Source organism: Melospiza georgiana, chromosome 21 (genome assembly GCF_028018845.1).
Source record: "Melospiza georgiana isolate bMelGeo1 chromosome 21, bMelGeo1.pri, whole genome shotgun sequence".
NCBI lineage: Eukaryota > Metazoa > Chordata > Aves > Passeriformes > Passerellidae > Melospiza > Melospiza georgiana.
In genome coordinates, this window is record NC_080450.1 from 6,575,444 (window position 1) to 6,600,039 (window position 24,596).

The following is a 24,596-nucleotide window of genomic DNA, read 5'->3' on the forward strand; positions in this document are numbered from 1 at the left end:
TTAAAATAGGGAACCCCACTTGTAGCACTACTGGACCCAGGCACATTGCACAGCTGCCAAGGGCAGATTCCACATGCAGATACCATTCTCCATTTTACCATCGTAAAGGAGACTTGGTTCCATCACACTACAAGAGCATTTGTGGGTCCCTCAAGGTTCCTGGCTAGCTCTACACCTCTTTATTTATGGAGAGTGCTTCAAGGAGCTGTGAAACTGTTGGGGAAAGGAGCTGAAGATGTTGGAAAGGGGATGATGAGAAAAGAGCAGTATTGAAGCCTTTTGCACTGCACCACAGCAGTCAGTGTTCTGGACAGGGAGGACTTCCTCCTCCCAAATACACTGAGATTTACACCCATAGAGTTCTTCCATTTTATAACTAAATATGGAAGTAGTCTTCTAGACAGCAGTTAAATATATTTAAGGAAAAGATGACACTCTGTGTTGACTCTTGTGTCACTGTAAGTGATGCACTTCAGAGACATCATCTCTATGTGTGAAGCTGTGAAAACTGCTCCACTGCCAGTGATATCTGGGCAACAAAGAAGGGAAATGACTCCTCTCCTTTTCCCTTCAAACAATATGCTCCTAAGACATAGGTGGTATCTTTTTTCATGACAAATCCTTGCCTGCCACACCTTGAAATAAAGCAGTAGAATTTCTTTGTTCTAAAGACCATCTTTCTTTAAACAAACAAATCAACAAACCCCAAAAACTTAATTCAAAAATCAGTGAGTTACAACTGTGGCACGGTGAAAACATGGACAAGTATTTCCAGCTCCATCTGTACCTCTTTAGAGCTGCTGACAGAGTAGTAAATATCACAACTTTGGGGATGGTATTACAATGCCCAAAACTCCCTGTTCCCTTTGGACAATATCATAATCACTCACCAAAAGGCACAAGCTGCTCTGACTGTGGAAGAATCAGGATGTACTTGCAGCACCTGAGACTCTTGGGGCTCTTCTGTCTCTCACCTGTAAGAAATTCTGGCCTCAGGATTTCTTGCTAATGCTCAGCTGATGAAAGGTAACATTGCAGGTTCCTTTAGAGACAACACCTGGGGCCAGAATTCCAACTGCACAGGTGGGAGAGGGAGAGAAATCACACACATTGCCCTGTGCTGAGCTGGCCTTGCCACCAGCCAGCCTGGAAAGCAGGGCTGGAGTCTTGCTGGAATCAGAGTGGAATATTAAAGGGATGAGAAAGGAAAACCAATTTTTCTTCAGTTTTGATTTGCTGCCTTGGCTGGAGGACAAGGAGTCATTTTGCATCAACACACTATTTCTGGAGACAGGCTGCGTGTGATAGAAAATGTGCTGATGCACAGGTAACTGATCTTGGAAGAAACATGGGCTCATAAGTGGCCTAAAGAAACATGGGCCCATAAGTGGCCTAAAGAAACAAGTCCCAGAGGAGTTTTAAAATAGATGCAGCTCCACCAGAGCTGCTGCCCCATGGGGACTATGGAGTTCTCTGACCTTCAACAGCTTGGGCATGGACAACTGTGTCCCCTGTACACCAAAGCATCAGCACTTTAGGAGGCACTAAGACATTATATGTGAGTTATACCTCATCATCCTTTCCTTTTCCTTTCTCAGTACAAGCTGGCCTTTTTTACTTTCTAATACTGAACTTTGAATAATGATTTCTGTCATTTCTGCTTCACTTTCCAACATCTCTGACATTTCCAGGCACTAATCTTCCTCCCATTGGCTTATCAGTCCTTCCACCCTGTTCATCTTCTCTGTAACTGAAGCTCCAGTGTGTGGGGAAAAAGTATCCCCTACATCACTCTGATATTATTTAGAACACTGCTCAGATGTCATCTTCTCATGTTTGCTGGTAGAAGGAGAAAGATTAGCTAACTGTGATGCAATTTCAAGAACTGTTTATCCTGACATTCCAGGTCACAGCTTTTACCTTCCTCTGCTCAGTGAAATGACACCTTCATCCTAACAGCAGATAATCTGCCACTGCAGTTTTTCAGGAAGCCACTTGGAGTCCTCACTGAAAAAGGATGCCATCACCTTTACAAACATGTAAATCTCAACAGTCCATACCACGAAAAGTACCACTTTGATTTCCATGTGCAAGATCACAAGCATAGCAACCAGTAAGACTAGAGGAAAAGAACTTGAAAGAGAAAAGACACCAATTCATACAAATTAACAAACAGAAAAAAACAGCCTCACCCCCCTCTCCCCCCTCTAAAAAATCCCCACCTAAACAGCTGCCTCTGCCCCCAAATTCCACCAGCAGCATTACCAAGGGCTTTGTGCTCTACTGTTCTGGATTTTAGCTCTCATCTCTCACAGCCCATACAGTGAACATCCTGAACTGCTTTTCATCCCAAACGATGCATTCAAGTCTGTCATTACATTATGAAAATTAACAACTTTCTTCAAGCTCAGTTCATGTTTCTTACTATTTTATTTTTTCCATTCCCTGCACCAGCATGGATTAGGGATGCCTAATATATCTCCAAACCTTGTTTCTTTGCTGGGCAAATCATTATGCCAGCCACAGTATGACACATAAACAGCCTGAAAGAAATACACTTTACTCTAGTCTGATCTGATTCTTACTGGTTTTTATATACAAAGTATGTCCTTACCATTGCAATGATCCAGTGCTCAGCTAGGTCTTAGTAGAAGAGTAGGGATGAGAAGTTTTGCTCCAGCAGATCAGAGCATCAGTATTTGTTTTCAGCATGTGCTAATGCTCCTGGGAGCTCTCGTTTTACCCAGAGGCAGCAGAAATGCTGCTGCAGCAGTGTGAATATTCCCTGCCAGACAGTTAATCAGGGTCCACAGGGTGCGCTGATTCCTCCAGCACGCCCTGTTCATATGACAGCATGGCTGACTACAGCAGTGGCAAGCTGCAGATCCCATGGGGAAGGTTTTGAATGGAATATCTGGTTTATCAGATAATTTGAAGGAGTATAAAGCTGAAATGGAAATAGTGGTAGGTTTGTCTGTGTTACCTGTGAGGCTTTTGGAAAGATCAGGAAAGAAATGGAGAAGCCGGTGAGTTTCTGGGAAAGAAGTCCAATTTGTATGAATTGGTGTCTTTTCTCTTTCATGGCCGTTGCAAGGACCATGAGGCACCTGCAAGTCCTTTTCAAAATGTGGGGGCTGTGGGGAGCAATGTGGGGGGAACATTCTTCATCTTCCTTCAGGACACATCCACACTAAACACCTTAATCCTTCCACCACATATCCCCTCACTTACACATGGATGGGTCTCCTCTGGCAAGACAAAGATCTACTCACCATCAAAAGAGAACATGACTGCTCACCAATCCCTGAAACCTTCAAGATTAATCCCAATCTACTTTTTGGAGTTTCCTCGGGACTGGGATTTATATTTAGGTAGTCCAAGGCTAAGGCACATGTAGTGAAAGCCCTCTATCAAAAATGTAAGTAAACTCTCATGATAACAAAGGCAGTTCCTTTCTGCTACTTGCCTGTAGGCAAAAAGCTGAAGTTCATCTATATCCCCTATTCTATCTGAAGGCCATTCTGGTTCAAATTTATAAGAGACTGATTAAATGATCCAGAATGGTGAGGAATTTTCAGTGAGGCTGGGGAAGTTTCTCCCATCAGTCATGCCAGCCCTGAATGCCTCTGTGAATCATGAGACTCCAGTTTTCTGCCCACTGAAAGCTCATTCTGGAGTGGCTGCCATGGAGTGCTCCTGTGGCCGTTGCAGGGACCAGAACATAGTTCAACATTTGGTGGGATCAGGTCACAAGCTGGGGAGAAATTCTCTTCTACTGGGACCTGCTCAGTTCCCCTTCAGGAGGGATTTCCAGACCTGCCTTCATACACCATACACACACCATGTATGGACTACAGTGAGGACTAGGAATGACAAAGTCTGGGGAAGGAATGACTGTCCAAAAGGCTGTGACCTTCTGCAAGACCTGCAACAGAGTCCACACTACAAGGAAGAGTGGATAAAGGCAGTTTGTCAATAGCAGGCCAAGACAGATCAACGTGTCATCTTCAGCAGATGAGACTGTCCAGGCAAAGGAGCTGTGGCATTCCTGATCTAGCAGGATCAGAACAGCCAGGATTTGGAAAAAATCCAGCAGGAAAAATTCTGTAAAGCTGGAAACCAGGCAGGCACTGAGCACTGGGAGACTGGGAAAGAAGCACTTCCCACCAGACAGCCAATCTGCCAGCTGGTGCCCTTCAGCTAGCAGGGCTGCAGGGGCTTTTGCTGCTCAAAATAATCTGGAAGTGTCTGAGACAACGAGTGAATGACAAACATATTTGGTAAATTCCTCTGCCTGACCTGCTGGAAGGCACCAACCTCCCTATTTCTTTTCTGTATTAGCCACACTTGTTACTTGCTCAGTGCTGACAGAGAGGAAGTTTGATGGCAAGAAAATGAATCAAAATAAAAGGGAGAGTAACCAACCAGAATGGTGGGGTTGGTATCAAAGTGTCAGGCTCAGAATGTTCTCAGAGAAATATCGGTAAAATGTTTGGCACAGGGGAGCCAAATCTGTTTATCTGGGACATTTCCCAGGTCCAAATGAAGAGAACAGGCTGTCAAAGGGCAAACCATAGAAAAGTGTTCTTTCCTGAGTGAAATGACGATGTGTTTGCACACAGAGCTCACCCTCAGGTGGCAGGAGAGGTGGGAGGACATTTGGTTCAAGGCAGGAGAAGGTGTGGGCAGACACTGCTGCCCCACAGCCTCAGACAGCATCATGGCTGAGCCACTGCCAGGACAAGGCTCTGTGCTGGCCTGTAGGTCCTGGCAGGTCTGTCCCACCTCAAAGCAAGTGGGTGGCTCACTGGTGTCCCTTGGGTGCTGGCCAGGGGCAGAGGGAGGAGGAGTTCTGAAGGAAGAACATGGGGCCTGGCACATTTTGGAGAGGGAAGAAGCTGAATGACTGGGCCTCATGGCAGGCCTCAAACACCTTCAGCTGCCTTTGGGGTTTTTGAGGGGCCAGCAAGGTGCCATATCAGAAAAAGGAGCAAATAGGGTGGCAGAAATTGTGGCAGCTGGGCAGACATGGGGACCCTGAAGCAGATGGTCTCAGGTCTGGAGCAGAGCAAAGCTTTGGTGCATTGGGTGAGCTGAAGCTCAAGAATGTCTTGCCCCTACAGTAGACTTGGCTGAGACTGTGCAGGGTATTTCTGTATCGTCAGGGCTTTCCCCATGCTAGTACTGTGTTTGCTCATGAACTCAGCATTATCTTGCCTCTTGATGAAGTCTTACAGCACTCTTGTGACTTCCTCTGATTGTTGGAACCCCGGGTGCTGAGACTTTTAATTGTTCTTTGCTCAAAGGCACAGACCCACAGTAAACACTGCAATTGACCTGAGGCTGTGGAGAAGGCTTTCAAAATTGATTAATAGCACTAGGATTGTAGGTGTGTAGTTGTTTAGAAGTGTGTAATATCACAGGGTGGAAAACTCAGAGTTTGGGGTTGTAGAACATAGTAATAAATGTGAAGGAAGATGGAGGTTTTAGGGTGGAGGCAGGTTGTTCTTCTTTATCTTCTTCTTAATCTTTTTCTTCCTTCTTCTTGACCTTCTTCTTCCTTCTTCTTTGTGGGTTTAGGTGATGTCTTGTAATTGGGCAGAAACGTCTGCATTACGGTCTTCAAGGGACCAGGTATAGGGTTAAAAGAGAAAATAATCTGGGTGTCATTTCTTAATTGGATAGTTTAGTCTTAAAAGGCCTTGTAACAAGATTGTTATCCATTTTGTTCCTTGCTAATAAAAGGCACCAAACTCATGGTTTTGAGGCTGTTTTACTGATAAGAAATAATAAACACCTGAGTTCCAACATGAACTAGTGTCTCAAGTTCCTTCTATCCTGACTTGAGAAACCAATATCTGATGATCTGAATTCTCTCCCATCCATTTTTCTAACAAGCTCTCATCCCACCTCAGAATTTATATAGCTAGCATATAAATTTGTTATAAATTTATACTATTTAGTATATAATACAATAATACATAAATTATATATCATATATAAAATTTATATTATAAATTGATATTATAAATTTATATACAATTTATATTTACCCCATTGTCATAGAGCTTATATGGATTCAACATCAAGTTATCATCTGTGCTCTCATTTTAGCCTTTTGTACACACATACTTCAGGACAACCCGAATTTTGCTTCTAGGAAGTGATTTGTGCCTTATTCATGCCAGCATACTTTACAGGCATGGTGATTGTTAACATTCCACTCGCTAGGAAATATTAAAAAATGCATACTCAGTTTGCAGCCACATTTACATCCAATCGACCCAGTTTTTACATGTCCTCATTTCAAGCTGGAGGCAATGTGCCACTGCCTGGGAGTCCAAATTTCTTGATATTAACTTGTTCCATTTTTTTTTTTTTTTGCAAATACAACCTCAGTGTTACATTCTCTGAATCTGTAATGTTTACATTTATGACCAATTCCATTCATTTCTCGCGCTAAATAATGACTATTTTTCATCCATCTGTAACCCTTGTCTCTATGGATTTTTCTGTCAATGAGAGCAGGAAGCTCACTTATAGGTCTTCAACAGCAATACAGTCTCCCTTTTTTTTTCTTTCCTGCTTTTTATATATATATATTTATTTATTAAGACATGTCTGTAGGTCTCAGACTTGGATAAATAATTGAATTTGCTGTGGAATACATTAGATTTTGCACCAAAGTTATGTGCATGTCCCTCTGGTGTACAACTACTTGATGCCAGGCAATGGGCAAATTCATAGTATAAAAATTAGGTTTAGACGTAAAATACAACAAGACATTTTCACTGACTCAGACAAATCTCTAAGCAACACATCAGAGAGGCTGTGGAAGCATTCTCAGCAAGATCACTACATGCATGTTACATTTACATATTCTAACGGGGAACCCTCTCTTGGCAAGGGTCCGAGGAAGGAGCTACGAAGATCTGGATACAGATATTCTCATTTATTAAAGAAACTTCCCTGTTCAAGAGGAGTTGGACCAGGTTCTGTCATTCTGTGATCTTCTTCTCAAGAAGACCCTGTCTTCAGGATGCCTGAATCCTGTTTCCTCAATGGAGAATATCAGCACTGCAGTGCTTTGTCCAAGCTGCATTTCTGGGCAGAACAGACTGTTCCCCTAGACATCCTTCATTCTGCCCTGTCTTGTTCAGCTGGGCTGTGTTTTGCTTCCGGCACCGATAGAATCCAGCCCTGCAGAGATATGTGTATACAGAACAATATGAATAAAGAGTAATATGTAATAATCTGACTAAGGTAAGCAAGGCAGACAACAGTGAAATCCACGTATCATATCCAAGATCTGTAAGTAGAGAGCTCTGTGAAAGGACAACTGTCATCAGACATATGATGTCCTCAGAATTAGCTGAAGTATGCATCCAAATGTCACTATGCTCGCCCAGGGAATGGTTTTGCCTTGCTCCCTTAGCTCAGATTCATGGAGCATCCATGGCCTTATAGTTATTAGTGGTTACCTTCATTCCTCTAGTCATCATTAGCTGTATTTTCCCCCTTGGGAATCTTCTCGTATTATTTATAGGCGATTTATTCACATAGCTAGGAAGATACAAAAATTTTCTAATTATATCTAGTAACATCACTTTCCAGTTTTCAGTACATTCAGTTTGCCAGACAATGCTTTGCCAAAAACAAGGTTTGCCAGAAATTCTTTGCCCAAAGACAGAGGATGCATCTGCAGCATGCGCTGACCAGACCTTATAAAAGAGTCCTTGGATCTGGGCTGCTCTGTCTGCAGAGGAAATTCATGGTAAGTGCACGTCTCTGGTGGGCAGAAAGGGACACTGTCCCTGCAGTCCCTCTCCAGCCCTGCTGTCCTGATGTATGTACACGTACTTGCAAGGATTTGATATTTGTATCATAAAGCATGTTGGCATTTTCACTTCGTGATCTGTCTGTGGAATTGTGTGCAGCAATAATGAACGATCTCATGATTCTGCTTTACAGCACTGATCACCTCCCAGCCTGCAAGGTATCTTCTCATAGCATAAGAGGTAAGAGCCACATTTGCTTGCATTCAAGGGATAGAAAAAGATGGAAGATTTCTGTTGAAAATTTATGGCGACAAATCTCTGTAAAATGTTGTAGGCAATTGTTGTATGTTTTTGTGGCCAGTGCTCTGCTGTAACTAATAAGGCATGCTGATGGTTGAGTAGGCTGCTCACAGCTAGCAAGTTTTCATAAGTGGCTGCGCTTGAAGACAAAGCCACTGTGTAATGCCAAGAAATGCTTCTTGGGGATTCCTTATGTTTAATTATAGAACACTGAGGTAAATGATCCATTCTGGCATGAAGTCCAGACAGACAGACAGAGCTAGCCAACAGAACAGAATGTTGCAAAACCTTACAGACTTGTGAATTGTAATTATTACTGCATATGAAACTGGCCAATAAATGTTGTGAAAATGCTTTCCAAATGATACTCCAGGGTTATAATCTGAATGTAGGCCTCATACTAGTAAACTTGATAAAAATGCTAAAATAGCTATCTAACTATCCAAACAACAAAAAAGAGGGAGGTACTGCTCTTATTCCTCTGAAAGAAGACTGAGTAAAATGGAAGATCTGCATGCTATTAGGAGTAGCTGCAAGTGTCTGTTAACATTTTGGATATTTACCTAACTAAAAGTTATGACATGACATCTTACCAATCTGCCTGTCTAATTTCCTTTGATTTCAGTTCCTTTCTATTACTTGCCACATGACATTTCTTTGGATGTGCAGTACTGAATGTAGATATCTGGCTTTGATTTATAAATTCTTCAACTGAGGTTTCCAGCTTTGCCTATAGTTATTTCCACAAACAATTAACATAAGAAGAAACATTTGGTTGTGCAGTATTTAAACCTGATGAATTATGTGTCCTTACATACCACTTGCTCACATACTACTGAAATCATTTTGGATGAGAAGAAAACAACTCTATGGAATGATGCAGAGCATCAGCAAAAGATGTTATGATAGTCCTCAGAACACCTTCTGGACCATTATCAACCCAAATGATGCATGGAACGCATCCTCAGGAATTATAGTTGACAACAAACAGAAATTTGCAATTATCCTACAGGGCTATGTTACCCTGGAAAAGATCATCAGAAAGCTTCATCCTGTAGCTGATAAGAACCTCAAAAATCCTGCATATGAGAAAGAATAGTCCCATACAACAAAGTGTATGTACTTCATTTTGGCTGGAGAATCTCTTTGCAGAAATGGGTCATGAATTTGGGTGCAAGTGTCACTGTGTGCCTTTGTGGGAAGGAAGATCAGCAGCACATTGTCAGATACTCATGAAAGCATGGTCAGCAGGTAAAGACAAGTGGTTCTTTCCCTGCATTCAGCTCCCATATCTGGCTGAAATTAAAAAGTGGTTATCTTATTGTTATCTTCCACAAAAAGCAGATGGTTATATCATAGAAAGAGGCAGATTTCTCAAATGGGAAGAGTGAATGGCTGAGGGATAAAAAACAGGTTTCAGCCACAGAAATTTTGATTAGACAATAATTGGGGGGGAAAATCACCATCAGGGTCATCAGACATTAAACAGGGATGCAAAGGGACTAAGAAATATCTGTTCTTTGACATAAGAAAAACTACTGTGGAAAAAGCTGTGGGAACCTGCTTCCAAAATTTGCCCTGGTTGCACAGGAGGGTGAACCAAAGAACTACTCTAAATTCTTCCCAAATCGCACTTTCTATTACACTATTAGGGTCTATCAATAAAGTGTGTGACAAGAAAAAATATTGACTAATTTGGGTGACATATCTGCTCTTCCACAGTGTTCTCTGCAGACAAGCCCCTCCACAAAGTGCAGCCATGTCTTCGGACGCGGAGATGGCCATCTTTGGGGAGGCGGCTCCTTACCTCCGAAAATCGGAGAAGGAGAGAATTGAGGCCCAGAACAAACCTTTTGATGCCAAGACATCTGTCTTCGTGGTACATGCAAAGGAATCCTTTGTGAAAGGGACAATCACGAGCAGGGAATCGGGCAAAGTCACTGTCAAGACTGAAGGGGGAGAGGTGAGTCAAAAACAAGGCCGAAGGTAAATATTATCTGAACACTGAGCTTTTCAGAGACACATGTGGATCTTTTGTTTCCTTGAAAGACCCTGACTGTGAAAGAAGATCAAATCTTCTCCATGAACCCTCCCAAGTATGACAAAGTCGAGGACATGGCCATGATGACCCACCTGCACGAACCCGCTGTGCTGTACAACCTCAAAGAGCGTTACGCAGCCTGGATGATCTACGTAAGTGGCAGCAGCAGCTTCCTCTGGGCAGCCTCAGGAGCTGCTGGGCCAGGCTCAGGGCAAGGCAACGTGCTGTCTCCCTTCCTTGCAGACCTACTCGGGTCTCTTCTGCGTCACTGTCAACCCCTACAAGTGGCTGCCGGTCTACAACCCCGAGGTGGTGTTGGCCTACCGAGGCAAGAAGCGCCAGGAGGCCCCTCCACACATCTTCTCCATCTCTGACAATGCCTATCAGTTCATGCTGACTGGTGAGTGGCTCTGTCTAGCCTTTTGAGCTATTGGTTCACTAAATTGTCTGACAGGATCCCCTGTCTCAGCAAAGTGAAGAGGCTTTTTCAAACCTTTCTTGGATCTGACACACACATCTGTTGGAGTTTACTATCGTCATAGCATTGTTTCTACTCTTTTAAATGAAAGATATCTCTGTACTCAGTGATGTGCATTGGGGATTGCTTGTTTAAGCACAGCTGACATCAGGCAAAACTTTAGACTTACCTGACAATGTCTCATTCTTCCTCTGTTGTTCACTGAGTTTTAAGTACCATTTTTCTGCCTTGTTCACAGATCGGGAGAACCAGTCCATCCTGATCACGTAGGTACCCCCCTGAGCGGGTCCCTGTGGGGCTGCCCGGTGCCAGGGCCCCTCCTGCCTGACCACACACCCTCTGCTTCTCTCTTGGCTTTGGCAGCGGAGAATCCGGGGCCGGGAAGACTGTGAACACCAAGCGTGTCATCCAGTACTTTGCAACAATTGCAGCCAGTGGAGAGAAGAAAAAGGAGGAGAAGTCATCAGGCAAAATGCAGGTAAGTCTGGAAGGACAGACTGAATGCTTGGCCTGTCATTGCCCTGTCAACCAAACACAGTCACTGAATAATGATGTCCCTGCAGGGAACGCTTGAGGATCAAATCATCAGTGCCAACCCACTGCTGGAGGCCTTTGGAAACGCCAAGACCGTGAGGAACGACAACTCCTCACGCTTTGTGAGTTCTTGCTTTGCATAAAATCTCCCACCCTCATGGCAACACACTTGATGCCTGAACAGTTCTTCATGCAAAGGAGACCTCAGGAGAACACATCCAGGCTGACCTGCTGCTGCTTCTGCTTCACAGGGCAAATTCATCAGAATCCACTTTGGTGCCACAGGCAAACTGGCTTCTGCTGACATTGAAACTTGTAAGAGATTCTCCTGGACTGCTCCCATCCCTTCCCAAATTCCCGTCTCCATGTACATTCCCACAAGTGTCTAACTCTTTCTACCATCCTTGCCAGATCTGCTGGAGAAGTCCAGAGTCACTTTCCAGCTCAAGGCGGAAAGGAGCTACCACATCTTTTATCAGATCATGTCCAACAAGAAGCCGGAGCTAATCGGTATGAAGTATTATGAATTGTTTGATAAAATCTGAATGTGCTAAGTATTTATCTTCATTCTCACATCCAGATACATCCTATTCCTCTGTACAGACATGCTCCTCATCACCACCAACCCCTACGACTACCAGTTTGTGAGTCAAGGTGAGGTCACGGTTGCCAGCATTAACGACCAGGAGGAGCTGATGGCTACAGACGTAAGTGTCACTGAGCATATTGGTTTGGTGAAATTTCCTTGTAATGGCCTGGAGGTTTATTTGAGTGCTTCTGTTGCCAGAGTGCCATTGACATCCTGGGCTTCACTGCTGATGAGAGGGCGGCCATCTACAAGCTGACAGGGGCTGTAATGCACTATGGGAACCTGAAGTTCAAGCAGAAACAACGAGAGGAGCAGGCAGAGCCTGATGGCACCGAAGGTATTAAAGCCTTGTAGAACTCCTAATCACAGATATGGATAGGTGGAAATTGGCAGTCATGTATTTTCCTTCTGTTCACTACCACAAATGCATAAATCTCAGCTTCCAGACTATTCATGCTTCAAAACTTCCCTTCAGGATATCACATTTCACTGCTGAGACCAATGGCTACATCTTAGAGGATATCCCCTTTCAATTATCACTCCTCCCATGTTTCTTCCTCCCTCTCTCTTTGTGTTCAGTTGCTGACAAGGCTGCCTACCTGATGGGTCTGAACTCAGCAGACCTGCTCAAGGCCCTCTGCTACCCCCGAGTCAAGGTGGGGAATGAATACGTGACCAAAGGCCAAAATGTGCAGCAGGTAACAACAACCACTTGGTGACTGGGAACCTCTGACTTGAATCACTATTTTCTCTGGAAATTGTATTTCTTCTGCTCCATTCTCCTTTGGTTTAGGTATACAATTCAGTGGGTGCCCTGGCCAAGGCTGTCTATGAGAAGATGTTCCTGTGGATGGTTGTTCGCATCAACGAACAGCTGGACACGAAGCAGCCCAGGCAGTACTTCATTGGTGTCCTGGACATTGCTGGCTTTGAGATCTTTGATGTAAGGATTTCAGGTCTGAGGGCTGCTCTTGAAGGGGAAGATTATTATAGCAGAGGACTTGCAAGTAATATTCCTCTGAAGGTTTAACATCTGTGATTTTATGTAGGAAAAACCCCAGCCATTTTCTTCTCTAGCAGAAAACGAAATCCTCAAAAGCTCCATCAGTATAAACACCGAGTCATGTTGTTTGTGCAGAAGCAGCAAATTCAATTTTTTTTATTGTAATATTAGAACTGTTTAAAGCTAATATGAAGGATTAAATCACCCAAAATAATTCCAATAAATGTATAAAAGAGCTTCTGGAGCACAACAGGGAGATGCATTGGCAAATATATAATGACTTAAGGATGTTCAAAATGTTTATAGAACCAAGAAATGTTTAGCTAAATGTTTAATCAGAGATATAACAGGTTTTCAAATTGGATACAAGAGCATGCACTCATCTTGTTTGCTGAATAAAAAAATACCAAAGTGCTTTATTAATATTAGGAGATTCAATAAAAAATCTGGTCAAAAAAATTCACTCATTTTCATTATGTAGGTATTTCTTTCTGGAGCTGTATATAGGTTCTTCTGTTATGGTGTAGTCCTGTTAATACAGTTATGATTTATCTGGGAAGATTTATACAGGGTGGAGGAGAATGATGAAGAACTGGGCATATTGATGAGGGCTGATTGCTCTTGTTTTTTCCACTGAGCAGTTCAACAGCCTGGAGCAGTTGTGCATCAACTTCACCAATGAGAAGCTGCAACAATTCTTCAACCACCACATGTTCGTGCTGGAGCAGGAGGAGTACAAGAAGGAGGGCATTGAATGGACATTCATTGACTTTGGCATGGACCTGGCTGCCTGCATTGAGCTCATTGAGAAGGTATTTCTATAATTCACAATGTGAGGAATTTTCAGAATTGCATTCATTTCATGTATTTTTTCAATGCTGCTCGAAATGGTAAATATGGTACTGCAGATAGATCCGTTTGAATTAATTTACGATTTGCTCAACAGAACAATCCGTGAGGGCAGCAATATTGTCCCACTCAGGAAGTTTTTTCATCCCTGAGTCTTTTTACCATTTTACTTTGTCCTCCCTCTTTCCTTGTGATTTCTCCCAGCCCATGGGCATCTTCTCCATCCTGGAAGAGGAGTGCATGTTCCCCAAGGCAACTGACACCTCTTTCAAGAACAAGCTCTATGACCAGCACCTGGGTAAATCCAGTAACTTCCAGAAGCCCAAGCCAGGCAAAGGCAAGGCTGAGGCCCACTTCTCCCTGGTGCACTATGCTGGCACAGTGGATTACAACATCACTGGGTGGCTGGAGAAGAACAAGGACCCTCTGAATGAAACTGTCATTGGGCTGTACCAGAAATCATCTGTGAAGACCCTGGCTTTACTCTTTGCCTCTGCTGGAGGAGAGGCAGGTCAGTTCTCTGAAATTCATCTCTTTGATGCATGGTGGTTGGTCCCCAAAACAACAGATGTCTCATTATCTTTACTTTATCAGAGGCTAGTGGTGGTGGCGGTGGCAAGAAGGGAGGCAAGAAGAAGGGCTCTTCTTTCCAGACCGTCTCAGCTCTTTTCCGGGTACGTAAACAACTTTTTTTTTCATATATGCAGACAATTATTCTGTATTTTTAGTTGCCTCAGACAGAAAAAAAAAAAAAGCAAAAAACCCTCACAACCAACCAACCAACAAACGAATCAACAAAAAAATATTTTACATATAACTTGTCTTTAGACCAGTATTGGGAAAAAAATCCTATCGAATGAAAATTAGCACTTTAAAAAGCTAAACTTACAATTAATATAAACATAAAATTTTGTCATAAAACATGCCCACTTTCTAGCCTTTATTAGGTTGATGGTAAGTTTTTTCTTGACCTACAGGGTGAGGTTTAATGCTGGGAATCATAAGAAACAGAGCAATTGAGGCGTGCTCAGCTGAAAATGTTCAGCCCAGTGTATCTCCATTGATCGGCCTTTTATATTAAATTCAAGGAATGCACTGGGTTATTTTTGCCATTTCTCTTATAAATGCACACTAAATCATGATCCCACAGGAGAATCTCAACAAGCTGATGACGAATCTGCGGAGCACCCACCCCCATTTTGTGCGCTGCATCATCCCCAATGAGACTAAAACACCTGGTAAGAAGCCCAAGCTAAAAGATCCTTGCTCTGATACATCCATTCCCCTCTGCAATGCAATCTGTGCCCCTCATTTGTGCTCTGCGTTGCCAGGTGCCATGGAGCACGAGCTGGTGCTGCACCAGCTGCGCTGTAACGGCGTGCTGGAAGGGATCAGGATCTGCAGGAAAGGGTTCCCCAGCAGAGTCCTCTATGCTGACTTTAAACAGAGGTGAGAGCTATGAAATGGAGAGATAAGTCAGGTGTCCTCACCAACTGCTGCCATCACACAACCGAGCTTTGCCAGGGTCTTCTAGTATGGAGAGATGAAATTCCAACTTCCTCAGCCTGGTTCTGCTGCAAACACTGCTCTTGGTTCCAGTAAAGAGAATGTTCTTATGACTGGACATTGTCTTCCTCCTATTGTCTCCAATTCCACAGATACAAGGTGCTTAATGCCAGTGCCATCCCTGAGGGACAGTTCATCGATAGCAAGAAGGCTTCTGAGAAGCTTCTTAGTTCAATCGATGTGGATCACACCCAGTATAAATTTGGAAACACCAAGGTACAAACTCCCCCATTCACTGCCTGCCTGGGCTTTGCTCTCTCTATCTGACAGTGATGTGCTGCAACGTTTCCTCTCTCAAGGTGTTCTTCAAAGCTGGGCTGATAGGGGTCCTGGAGGAGATGAGAGATGAGAAGCTGGCACAGCTCATCACCCGCACTCAGGCCATATGTAGGGGCTACCTGAGGAGGGTGGAGTACCAGAGAATGGTGGAGCGCAGGTACACCTTCCTCTTCTTCAGTTAAAGTCATTTTGCTCATGTAAAACTGTGGACACTTGTCAGATGAAAATATTCATTGTACATTTTAATTATGCCTCAGGGAATCCATCTTCTCCATCCAGTTCAACATTCGTGCATTCATGAATGTCAAACACTGGTCATGGATGAAGCTGTTCTTCAAGATCAAGCCCTTGTTGAAGAGTGCAGAGTCTGAGAAGGAGATGGCCAACATGAAGGAAGAATTTGCGAAAACCAAGGAGGAGCTTGCAAAGTCTGAAGCAAAGCGGAAGGAGATTGAAGAGAAAATGGCCTCTCTGATGAAGGAGAAAAATGACCTGCAGCTCCAAGTGCAATCTGTAAGTATCGTTAGTGTATTTCTTCCGGGTATTCTCACAGCACAAAACTCTCATGTTACACATTGGCTGATAAAATATTTTATTATGAATAATGGAAGGTAGAGTTCAGACCATTCAGTGTCACCATTATAATAGGAGGTTCTAGCTTGGGAATGACTTTTGAAGCATGTATGGGCATAGGTCTGTTTCTCCAGGCTCGCAATATAACATCCAGTGTAGTCACTGGAGATTTAGAATTTACAGATAGTAGTCTGTGGAACAATTATTTGACAACTTTCTCTGGTTTCAGTCAGTTGCCCAAAGACCTCTATGCCATTTTTTTATGATACATGTTATGTCACTTGTCTTTCTGCAACCATTTTTCCAGGAGGACACAAAAACCCTCTGCATTCTGTCCCATCCCTATATGTACCTCCTAAGTCCTTTGGGAGATCAGGGGATTGGTCAATATTTAAAGATTACCTTTTGTATTTAGATGTTTGCTACACAGATTCAAAAGAAACTCAGGCTCAAATTGAAATCTCTGTTTCCACCTAGACTATATATCAACTTACCTCGCTCAGAGAAAATTAATTCAATGTCAGTCTTGCCAAGTAAAGCTTATAAAAAGATAAAGGAAAAAAGCCCTAACATTTATATACAGTACTTAACTTTCAGAGAAAAGAATCTAAACTCTTGAAAATAAAAGTTAAGCAGGATACTACAGTCTTATCCATAAGAAAAATAAGAGGGAATAATAGGGAATAATTGATGAGAGCAAAAAATGAAATAGAATAAAAATCTACTCTGATTTAAAAGAGTCTGTGCAAAAAAAAAAAAAATTCCTAGGAAAAAAAAGAATAATTCCATGTTTATTTTCCTCAGTGAGAAATACCACATTTTGCAAACAGTTGTGATTTGCAAAAAAAATCATGTTTCTCTACTAGGAAGCAGATGCTTTGGCCGATGCAGAGGAAAGGTGCGACCAGCTGATCAAAACCAAAATCCAGCTGGAAGCCAAAGTTAAGGAAGTGACTGAAAGGGCTGAGGATGAAGAAGAAATTAATGCTGAGTTGACAGCCAAGAAGAGGAAGCTGGAGGATGAATGTTCAGAGCTGAAGAAAGATATTGATGACCTTGAGCTAACACTGGCCAAGGTGGAGAAGGAAAAACATGCCACTGAAAACAAGGTATGAGGTAGAACCTGTCACTCGCACTCCAGAAAATGGACTATGTGCCATTACAGGACTTCTGTAGCGACTTCCTTTCTTTATATTTGCTCCCTTCTTCTCAAAGGTGAAAAACCTGACAGAGGAGATGGCAGCTCTGGACGAGACCATTGCCAAGCTGACAAAAGAGAAGAAAGCCCTCCAAGAGGCGCATCAGCAGACCCTGGATGACCTGCAGGCAGAGGAAGACAAAGTCAATACTCTGACCAAAGCCAAGACCAAGCTGGAACAGCAAGTGGATGATGTAAGCACACAGATATAGAGCAGGAAGAGGACAGGTATGGAGTCCAAGCTGGCTGGCAGAGCCCTGATGGCCTTGTTGTGTTTAGCTGGAAGGGTCCCTGGAGCAAGAGAAGAAACTGCGCATGGACCTGGAGAGAGCAAAGAGGAAGCTGGAGGGAGACCTGAAGCTGGCCCAGGACAGCATCATGGATTTGGAGAATGATAAGCAGCAGCTGGATGAGAAACTGAAGAAGTAAGTGTGGCTCTGGGGCCCGTGAGTGCTGGGCTGCAGCACTTGTCTGGTTTCTTTGTGCTCTAACACGGTTCGCTTGTCCCAAAGGAAAGACTTTGAAATCAGCCAGATCCAGAGCAAGATCGAGGATGAACAAGCAGTGGCTATGCAATTTCAGAAGAAGATCAAGGAGCTGCAGGCAAGTTTCTGTGCCTTGCCCTGCCTTGCTCAGGCTCAGCTCAGGCAGGAGGAGGGCACGGCTGTGAAGGGTCCCTGCTGTTCTGCAGGCCCGCATTGAGGAGCTGGAGGAGGAGATTGAGGCAGAGCGAACCTCTCGCGCTAAAGCAGAGAAGCATCGCGCTGACCTGTCCAGGGAGCTGGAGGAGATCAGCGAGCGCCTGGAAGAAGCAGGAGGGGCCACATCAGCTCAGATTGAGATGAACAAGAAGCGTGAGGCAGAGTTCCAGAAGATGCGCCGTGACCTGGAAGAGGCCACGCTGCAGCACGAAGCCACGGCTGCCGCCCTGCGCAAGAAGCACGCGGACAGCACAGCTGAGCTGGGCGAGCAGATCGACAACCTGCAACGCGTGAAGCAGAAGCTGGAGAAGGAGAAGAGTGAGCTGAAGATGGAGATTGATGACTTGGCCAGTAACATGGAGTCTGTCTCCAAAGCCAAGGTACACAATTATAGGCTCGTTGACACAGTGGAATACAAGACAATCCTTTCTCCTTGCCTTCTTTAACACATGGATGGTTAACTCATCACTTTCCATCTGCATAAACACAGGCCAACCTGGAGAAGATGTGCCGCACTCTGGAAGATCAGCTGAGTGAGATTAAAACCAAGGAAGAAGAGCATCAGCGCATGATCAACGACCTCAATGCTCAAAGAGCTCGTCTGCAGACAGAAGCAGGTGAGACACCCTCATCTACATGTGCAGATCAATAACCTCTCAGGGTTATTGCAAAAATTACTCTTTTGGGCACAGGATCTTTTCAACACACTTTGTATCACATGCACTGCAAAATGCTTGAAATGGGATCATAAATTTCAGCATGGACTAAAAACTATCTGGCTTTATATCTCCAAATTTTTTTAGCATCAACATGAATAGCATTACAACTGTTGTGTATCTGCAAATTTTCTCAGGACAATATTCACGTCAGGTGGAAGAGAAAGATGCTATGGTTTCTCAGCTGTCAAGAGGCAAGCAGGCTTTCACCCAGCAGATTGAGGAACTCAAGAGGCATCTGGATGAAGAGATAAAGGTGATTCCTCCTCTCAGAGGTGCTCCAAACACTTATGTGACTACTGAACTATATGACGAGACAGGGAAAAATATCTCATGTAATTTGGTTCAAGTTGTCTCATGCTAACTTTTATCTCAAGTTTATCCACTATTCCTTTTTTCAGTCCCAACTTCTTTCCTCATTGATTGCATGGTTGTCCATTTGCATAGAAGCATGATCCAATGTTCCACTAATATTCAGTCAGATTTCCTGGGATCTTGATGCTCCATGTCCCAATGAATTTTTTGCTCCAGGCCAAGAGTTCCTTGGCCCATGCCCTGCAGTCTGCTCGCCACGATTGTGACTTGCTCCGGGAACAATATGAGGAGGAGCAGGAGGCCAAGGGGGAGCTGCAGCGAGCCCTGTCCAAAGCCAACAGTGAAGTGGCCCAGTGGAGAACCAAATATGAGACGGATGCGATTCAGCGCACGGAGGAGCTCGAGGAGGCAAAGTACGTGGGGAAAGTGAGGAAGGCTAGCAGAGATTAAGACCAGTAATTCTTGGAGACCACTGTGACATTATTGGGAAGAAGTCAGTGTTCTTCTTGGGGTTGGGGCAAAAGGAGAATAGCAAATAAATTCTATAATGCAAATAGTGTTGGAAAATGTCACAGGCAAATCTGTAGAAGACAGGGACTGGCATAAAGACAGGGAAAAGCCCATTAAGCACATGCCCCGACTTTCCCTTTTCCCTTAAACCATGAGATACATTTAACACAGGAAGAAGCTGGCCCAGCGCTTGCAGGATGCAGAGGAGCATGTTGAGGCTGTCAATGCCAAATGTGCCTCCCTGGAAAAGACAAAGCAAAGGCTGCAGAATGAAGTGGAGGACCTGATGATTGAAGTGGAGAGATCCAATGCTGCCTGTGCTGCTCTGGATAAGAAGCAGAAGAACTTTGACAAGGTCAGTTGGCCTCCAGCACCAGCACTCCTGGCCAGAGCAGGGCCCTGTGATGTCCACAGCCCTACAGACACCCCATTTCTCTTCAGATCCTGGCAGAATGGAAGCAGAAGTATGAGGAAACGCAGGCTGAGCTGGAGGCCTCGCAGAAGGAGTCGCGCTCTCTGAGCACGGAGCTGTTCAAGATGAAGAATGCCTATGAGGAGTCCTTGGACCACCTGGAAACAATGAAGCGGGAGAACAAGAACTTGCAGCGTAAGTCCCTGGCCCTCTGCTCCTCCCTGGCATTTCTCACAAGCTTGTCTGTCTGCCACGCTTAACAGCTCTGGGCCTGCAGGGATAAGATCATGGCTGGCACCTTGGTAGGCCAGAGCCTTTCTCCATTCAGCTCTGTGCCTGACTATGGCGCTTTTCTCCCTTCCTTGCAGAGGAGATTTCCGACCTCACGGAGCAGATTGCGGAGGGAGGAAAGGCAATTCATGAGCTGGAGAAAGTGAAGAAGCAGATTGAGCAGGAGAAATCTGAACTGCAAGCCTCCCTGGAGGAAGCTGAGGTAAAGCCTTCTGTTTTTACCTGATAAGTTACAACGCAGCTCAGCAACATCAGGTAACATTTAAATAATACTGTGCACTGAGAATTGAGTGGAAGCATAGGAAGCAGGTTTTCTTCACACCGGTAAAAGCTTTGAAACCACAGGTATGCTTTCTTCTTTCCTTTCTTTCAATCTCAGACCTGTGGTTATACATTATTCTTTGAAATAGCAATTCATGTAAAGTTGTTGATGTTTCTATTTTTTATAATTAACAGGATTTTATGCTTTTTCCAGGCCTCCCTGGAACATGAGGAGGGGAAGATCCTGCGCCTGCAGCTTGAGCTCAACCAAGTGAAGGCTGAGATTGACAGGAAGATAGCCGAGAAAGATGAGGAAATTGACCAGATGAAGAGAAACCACCTCAGAATTGTGGAGTCCATGCAGAGCACCCTGGATGCTGAGATCAGGAGCAGGAATGAAGCCCTGAGGCTGAAGAAGAAGATGGAGGGAGATCTGAATGAAATGGAGATCCAGCTGAGCCATGCCAATCGTGTGGCTTCAGAGGCACAGAAGAATCTGAGAAACACCCAGGCTGCACTCAAGGTATGGCATTACAGACCAGGTGCTCATGGGTTTCATACACAGCTGCAAATATTTCTCTTCTACTGTTCTATCTTTTCTATATTAAAATGAAAATATAAAAAAAGTAAAGAGGAAGGATATGCCACCCAATCTCTCTTACCTTTCTTTCCAGGACACCCAGATCCATCTGGACGATGCTCTCAGGACACAGGAGGACCTGAAGGAGCAGGTGGCCATGGTGGAGCGCAGAGCTAACCTGCTGCAGGCTGAAGTTGAGGAGCTCCGGGCAGCCCTGGAGCAGACGGAGCGGTCGAGGAAATTGACTGAGCAGGAGCTTCTGGATGCAAGTGAGAGAGTTCAGCTCCTCCACACTCAGGTAAATTCTAGAATTGAAGACATATAGCACCGACAGTATTTAGAGAATTAAAGTTAACAATAGGTCTGTTTTCCTTTTTTAATTGAAATACAATAGTCTTCAGTAGTCTACCATTTTCATTTATCAGTTTTTTGTATTCGTCATATGCAACTGTAATAAAAACAGAAATAAAAATAGGTAATTTGATTTTTCTAAGAATAGTGTGAAGCGACTGGAGAAAAAAATTATGCTTTTTTCCTTCAACAGAACACCAGCCTGATCAACACCAAGAAGAAGCTGGAAACAGACATTGCCCAGATCCAGGGTGAAATGGAGGATGCCATCCAGGAAGCCCGCAATGCTGAGGAGAAGGCCAAGAAGGCCATCACAGATGTGAGTTGGGCACTCCTGGCATTGCTGATGGTGAATGTACTCTCCCAAAAATATCTCCCGTCCCAAAATGGCTTTGACCTTTTGCTTACCAGGCGGCCATGATGGCAGAAGAGCTGAAGAAGGAGCAGGACACCAGTGCCCACCTGGAGAGGATGAAGAAGAACCTGGACCAGACAGTGAAGGACCTGCAGCACCGTCTTGATGAGGCCGAGCAGCTGGCACTGAAGGGAGGGAAGAAGCAGATCCAGAAGCTGGAGGCCAGGGTGTGTAGGGCTGGGGCTGTGCCTGAGGGAGCGTGTCCCTCCTTGGAGAGACATTGGCAGGGCAGCTGCAGGGCTGGGCTTGTCCTTGCAGGTGCGGGAGCTGGAAGGGGAGGTTGATGCTGAGCAGAAGCGCAGCGCTGAAGCCGTGAAGGGTGTGCGCAAGTACGAGCGCAGGGTGAAGGAACTCACCTACCAGGTAAGGCAGGAGCTCTCCTTGGGCTGATGCATCCTTATTCCATCAGTCACAAGAGATTTTCATGGACTGCAAGGGCAAATGCTCTATTGTGGTATGCAGAAAGCAATAATTCACTCTTTCCAATTTGCCCACACTCTAGTCTGAGGAGGACAGGAAGAATATACTCAGGCTGCAGGATCTGGTGGACAAGCTGCAAATGAAATTGAAATCCTACAAGAGACAAGCTGAGGAAGCTGTGAGTATTGCTCAGGGAAATAAAAAGCATTGCTTCCTCTGAGTGTCACACAAATGTCCAGGAGAGAAATTACAGAAGTTTTTAAATTGTCAAAAATCATCTGCTAAGGAGAGGAACTATGTCATCCAGATATACTCCCCAGCACATGAGCACTAAACAAGCGGGAGAATAAGTACAGAAATGACAAATTGAAATTATGAAATTGCTCCTCACCTGGAGCAAGAACACCAGGATATCATCCTGGTGAAACTTGCCCCAGTAGGGTCCTGTGAGGGGAGGATGAGGAGCTCTGTGTGAGGCTGATGTGTGAGCAGTGATGGGAGGGGAATGGAGATTTGCAGCCCCACAAGGCTGACTTGCAGCAGGAGTGAAATCCCTGCCCTGTGCTCCTGAGCCCTGATTGGCTCTGCTCTCACAGGAGGAGCTGTCCAATGTGAACCTGTCCAAGTTCCGCAAGATCCAGCACGAGCTGGAGGAGGCCGAGGAGCGGGCTGACATTGCAGAGTCACAGGTCAACAAGCTCCGAGCCAAGAGCCGTGAGATTCATGGCAAGAAAATAGGAGAGGAAGAGTGAAAATTGCATGAGGCATCAAAGTGACCTGAGGGCTGCACAAAATGTGAGCCCTCTGTCACTTCTTTCTAGAATGAGGCTTTATAAATTAGTCAATGTCTAAAGACAAAGACCGCAGATTCCTTTGCATGAAAAGCAGTAGCTACATTTTAGTTCTGCAGTTATTTCAGTGCTGAGTGTGTTCTAACAATGAATATTCAGGAGTAATCTCCTGAATTTCTGGAGTAAGATTCAGAAAGTGCAGTACTCCAACTACAGTAAAAGTAAGATGCATGAGAGCAAACAAAACTTTTACACTGTACTAGAATGTTTCCCAGAAATAGAATTGTAATTTAAACTTAGAATAAATAAATATTAAATAAATAATGCTTTTTAGGAAGAGAAATTTTAAGCCTATGTTTTACAAATTTACAAGCATATGTATCAAAAGGAACAGGTTTTTTTTTTTTAACACTGGAATTGAGAGCAACTCTGTTAACACGACACCATGAAGAAATCTCCAAGTCTGGCACCCTGAGAATAGAGGGTTTCCACATTGCCAAACAGTGCTTCCTGTCTCCCTTTTGCAGCAGTTCATGAGCTTTGTTGTATAAGGAAACAGAAAACTGGATGGAAAAAGTAGCTGATAGACCCTGGCTTTCTTTATTCATCCTACATGGGGTAACACTGCAGAATATAATGCATGAGCAGGACAAAAATGAGGAAAAGCTGACCATGAGGAAGAGCAAGGTAGAAAGGATGTTTCCCATTCCCAGGCATTCTCATTCAGTGCCCCAGTGGGGGCTGAGCAGGTGGTGAGTCTGGAGAGCACAGGTACCTCCACCCTGAAGCAAAGAGATCAGTGCCCACTGGGACATCACACTGACTCTGACATTGGAGCTTCCTTTGTCTGGAATAGGTGTTTAGAGGCAACCTGCACAGTAAGAGGCAGTTTAACACACCATTCACCAGAGCCTGGCACATCAGGAAGCTGCTGAGGGAAGATTCTACAGGCAGATGTGGGGAATGGTAAATGAGACATGGCTTTGACTGCAGGGACACTCAGCAGTCTCTCCAGGTCCCTGTCTATGTCTACACCTCTCCATTTACAGAGAGTACTCCAAAGAGCTGTGAAATGGCTGGGGAAGGGAGCTGGATGTACTGCAGAGCCTTTTGCACTGACCACAGCACACAGTGTGTTTGCAGCAATGTTCAGAACTGGGAGGTCCTCCTCCTCCCAACCACACTGAGGTTTACACCCACAGAATCCTTCCATGTTACAACCAAATATGGAAGTAGTTGGCTAGGCAGCAGCTAAATATATTTAAGGAAAAGATGATGCCCCGGGTTGACTCTTGTGCCACTGTAAGTGATGCTCTTCAGAGACATCATCTCTATGTGTGAAGCTGTGAAAACTTCATCAGTGCCAGTGATATCTGGGTAACAAGGAAAAGATACCCTGGGTACCTTTATAGACCTGCTGACAGAGTAGTTAATATCACAGCAACTTTGGGGACCATGTTTCAATGCCAAAACTCCCTGTTCCCTTTGGACAACATCATAATCACTCTCCAAAATGTACAAGCTGCTCTGACTGTGAAAGAATCAGGATGCACTTGAAGCACCTGAGACTCCTGGGGCTCTTCTGTGTCTCACCTGTAAGAAATTCTGGTCTCAGGATTTCTTGCTAATGCTCAGCTGATGAAAG

At 44.3% G+C, this 24,596-nt stretch overlaps 1 protein-coding gene across 7 annotated transcripts; it reads left to right on the forward strand.

The window, feature by feature from the left end:
• The first annotated feature begins 9,837 nt into the window (after nucleotides 1-9,837).
• LOC131092212 (myosin-1B-like) lies at nucleotides 9,838-22,912 on the forward strand. Of its 7 annotated transcripts, none has more exons than XM_058038820.1 (38): nucleotides 9,838-10,041; nucleotides 10,128-10,271; nucleotides 10,363-10,519; nucleotides 10,836-10,863; nucleotides 10,961-11,075; nucleotides 11,161-11,253; nucleotides 11,383-11,446; nucleotides 11,543-11,641; nucleotides 11,735-11,838; nucleotides 11,919-12,057; nucleotides 12,300-12,418; nucleotides 12,514-12,663; nucleotides 13,365-13,535; nucleotides 13,777-14,142; nucleotides 14,193-14,246; nucleotides 14,723-14,810; nucleotides 14,904-15,021; nucleotides 15,231-15,354; nucleotides 15,438-15,574; nucleotides 15,675-15,930; nucleotides 16,857-17,099; nucleotides 17,206-17,382; nucleotides 17,468-17,613; nucleotides 17,701-17,791; nucleotides 17,880-18,269; nucleotides 18,380-18,506; nucleotides 18,743-18,861; nucleotides 19,137-19,333; nucleotides 19,602-19,785; nucleotides 19,872-20,037; nucleotides 20,211-20,335; nucleotides 20,609-20,917; nucleotides 21,069-21,272; nucleotides 21,519-21,644; nucleotides 21,737-21,907; nucleotides 21,999-22,103; nucleotides 22,243-22,338; nucleotides 22,757-22,912. In XM_058038820.1, exons 1-38 carry the CDS (start codon nucleotides 9,838-9,840, stop codon nucleotides 22,910-22,912), a joined length of 5,862 nt encoding a protein of 1,953 aa, XP_057894803.1. The 7 variants fall into 7 exon arrangements, with proteins under 7 accessions (XP_057894803.1, XP_057894805.1, XP_057894804.1 ...); XM_058038822.1 differs by having other exon boundaries at nucleotides 13,777-14,087; nucleotides 14,174-14,246; XM_058038821.1 differs by having other exon boundaries at nucleotides 13,777-14,083; nucleotides 14,167-14,246.
• The last annotated feature ends 1,684 nt before the right edge of the window (nucleotides 22,913-24,596 follow it).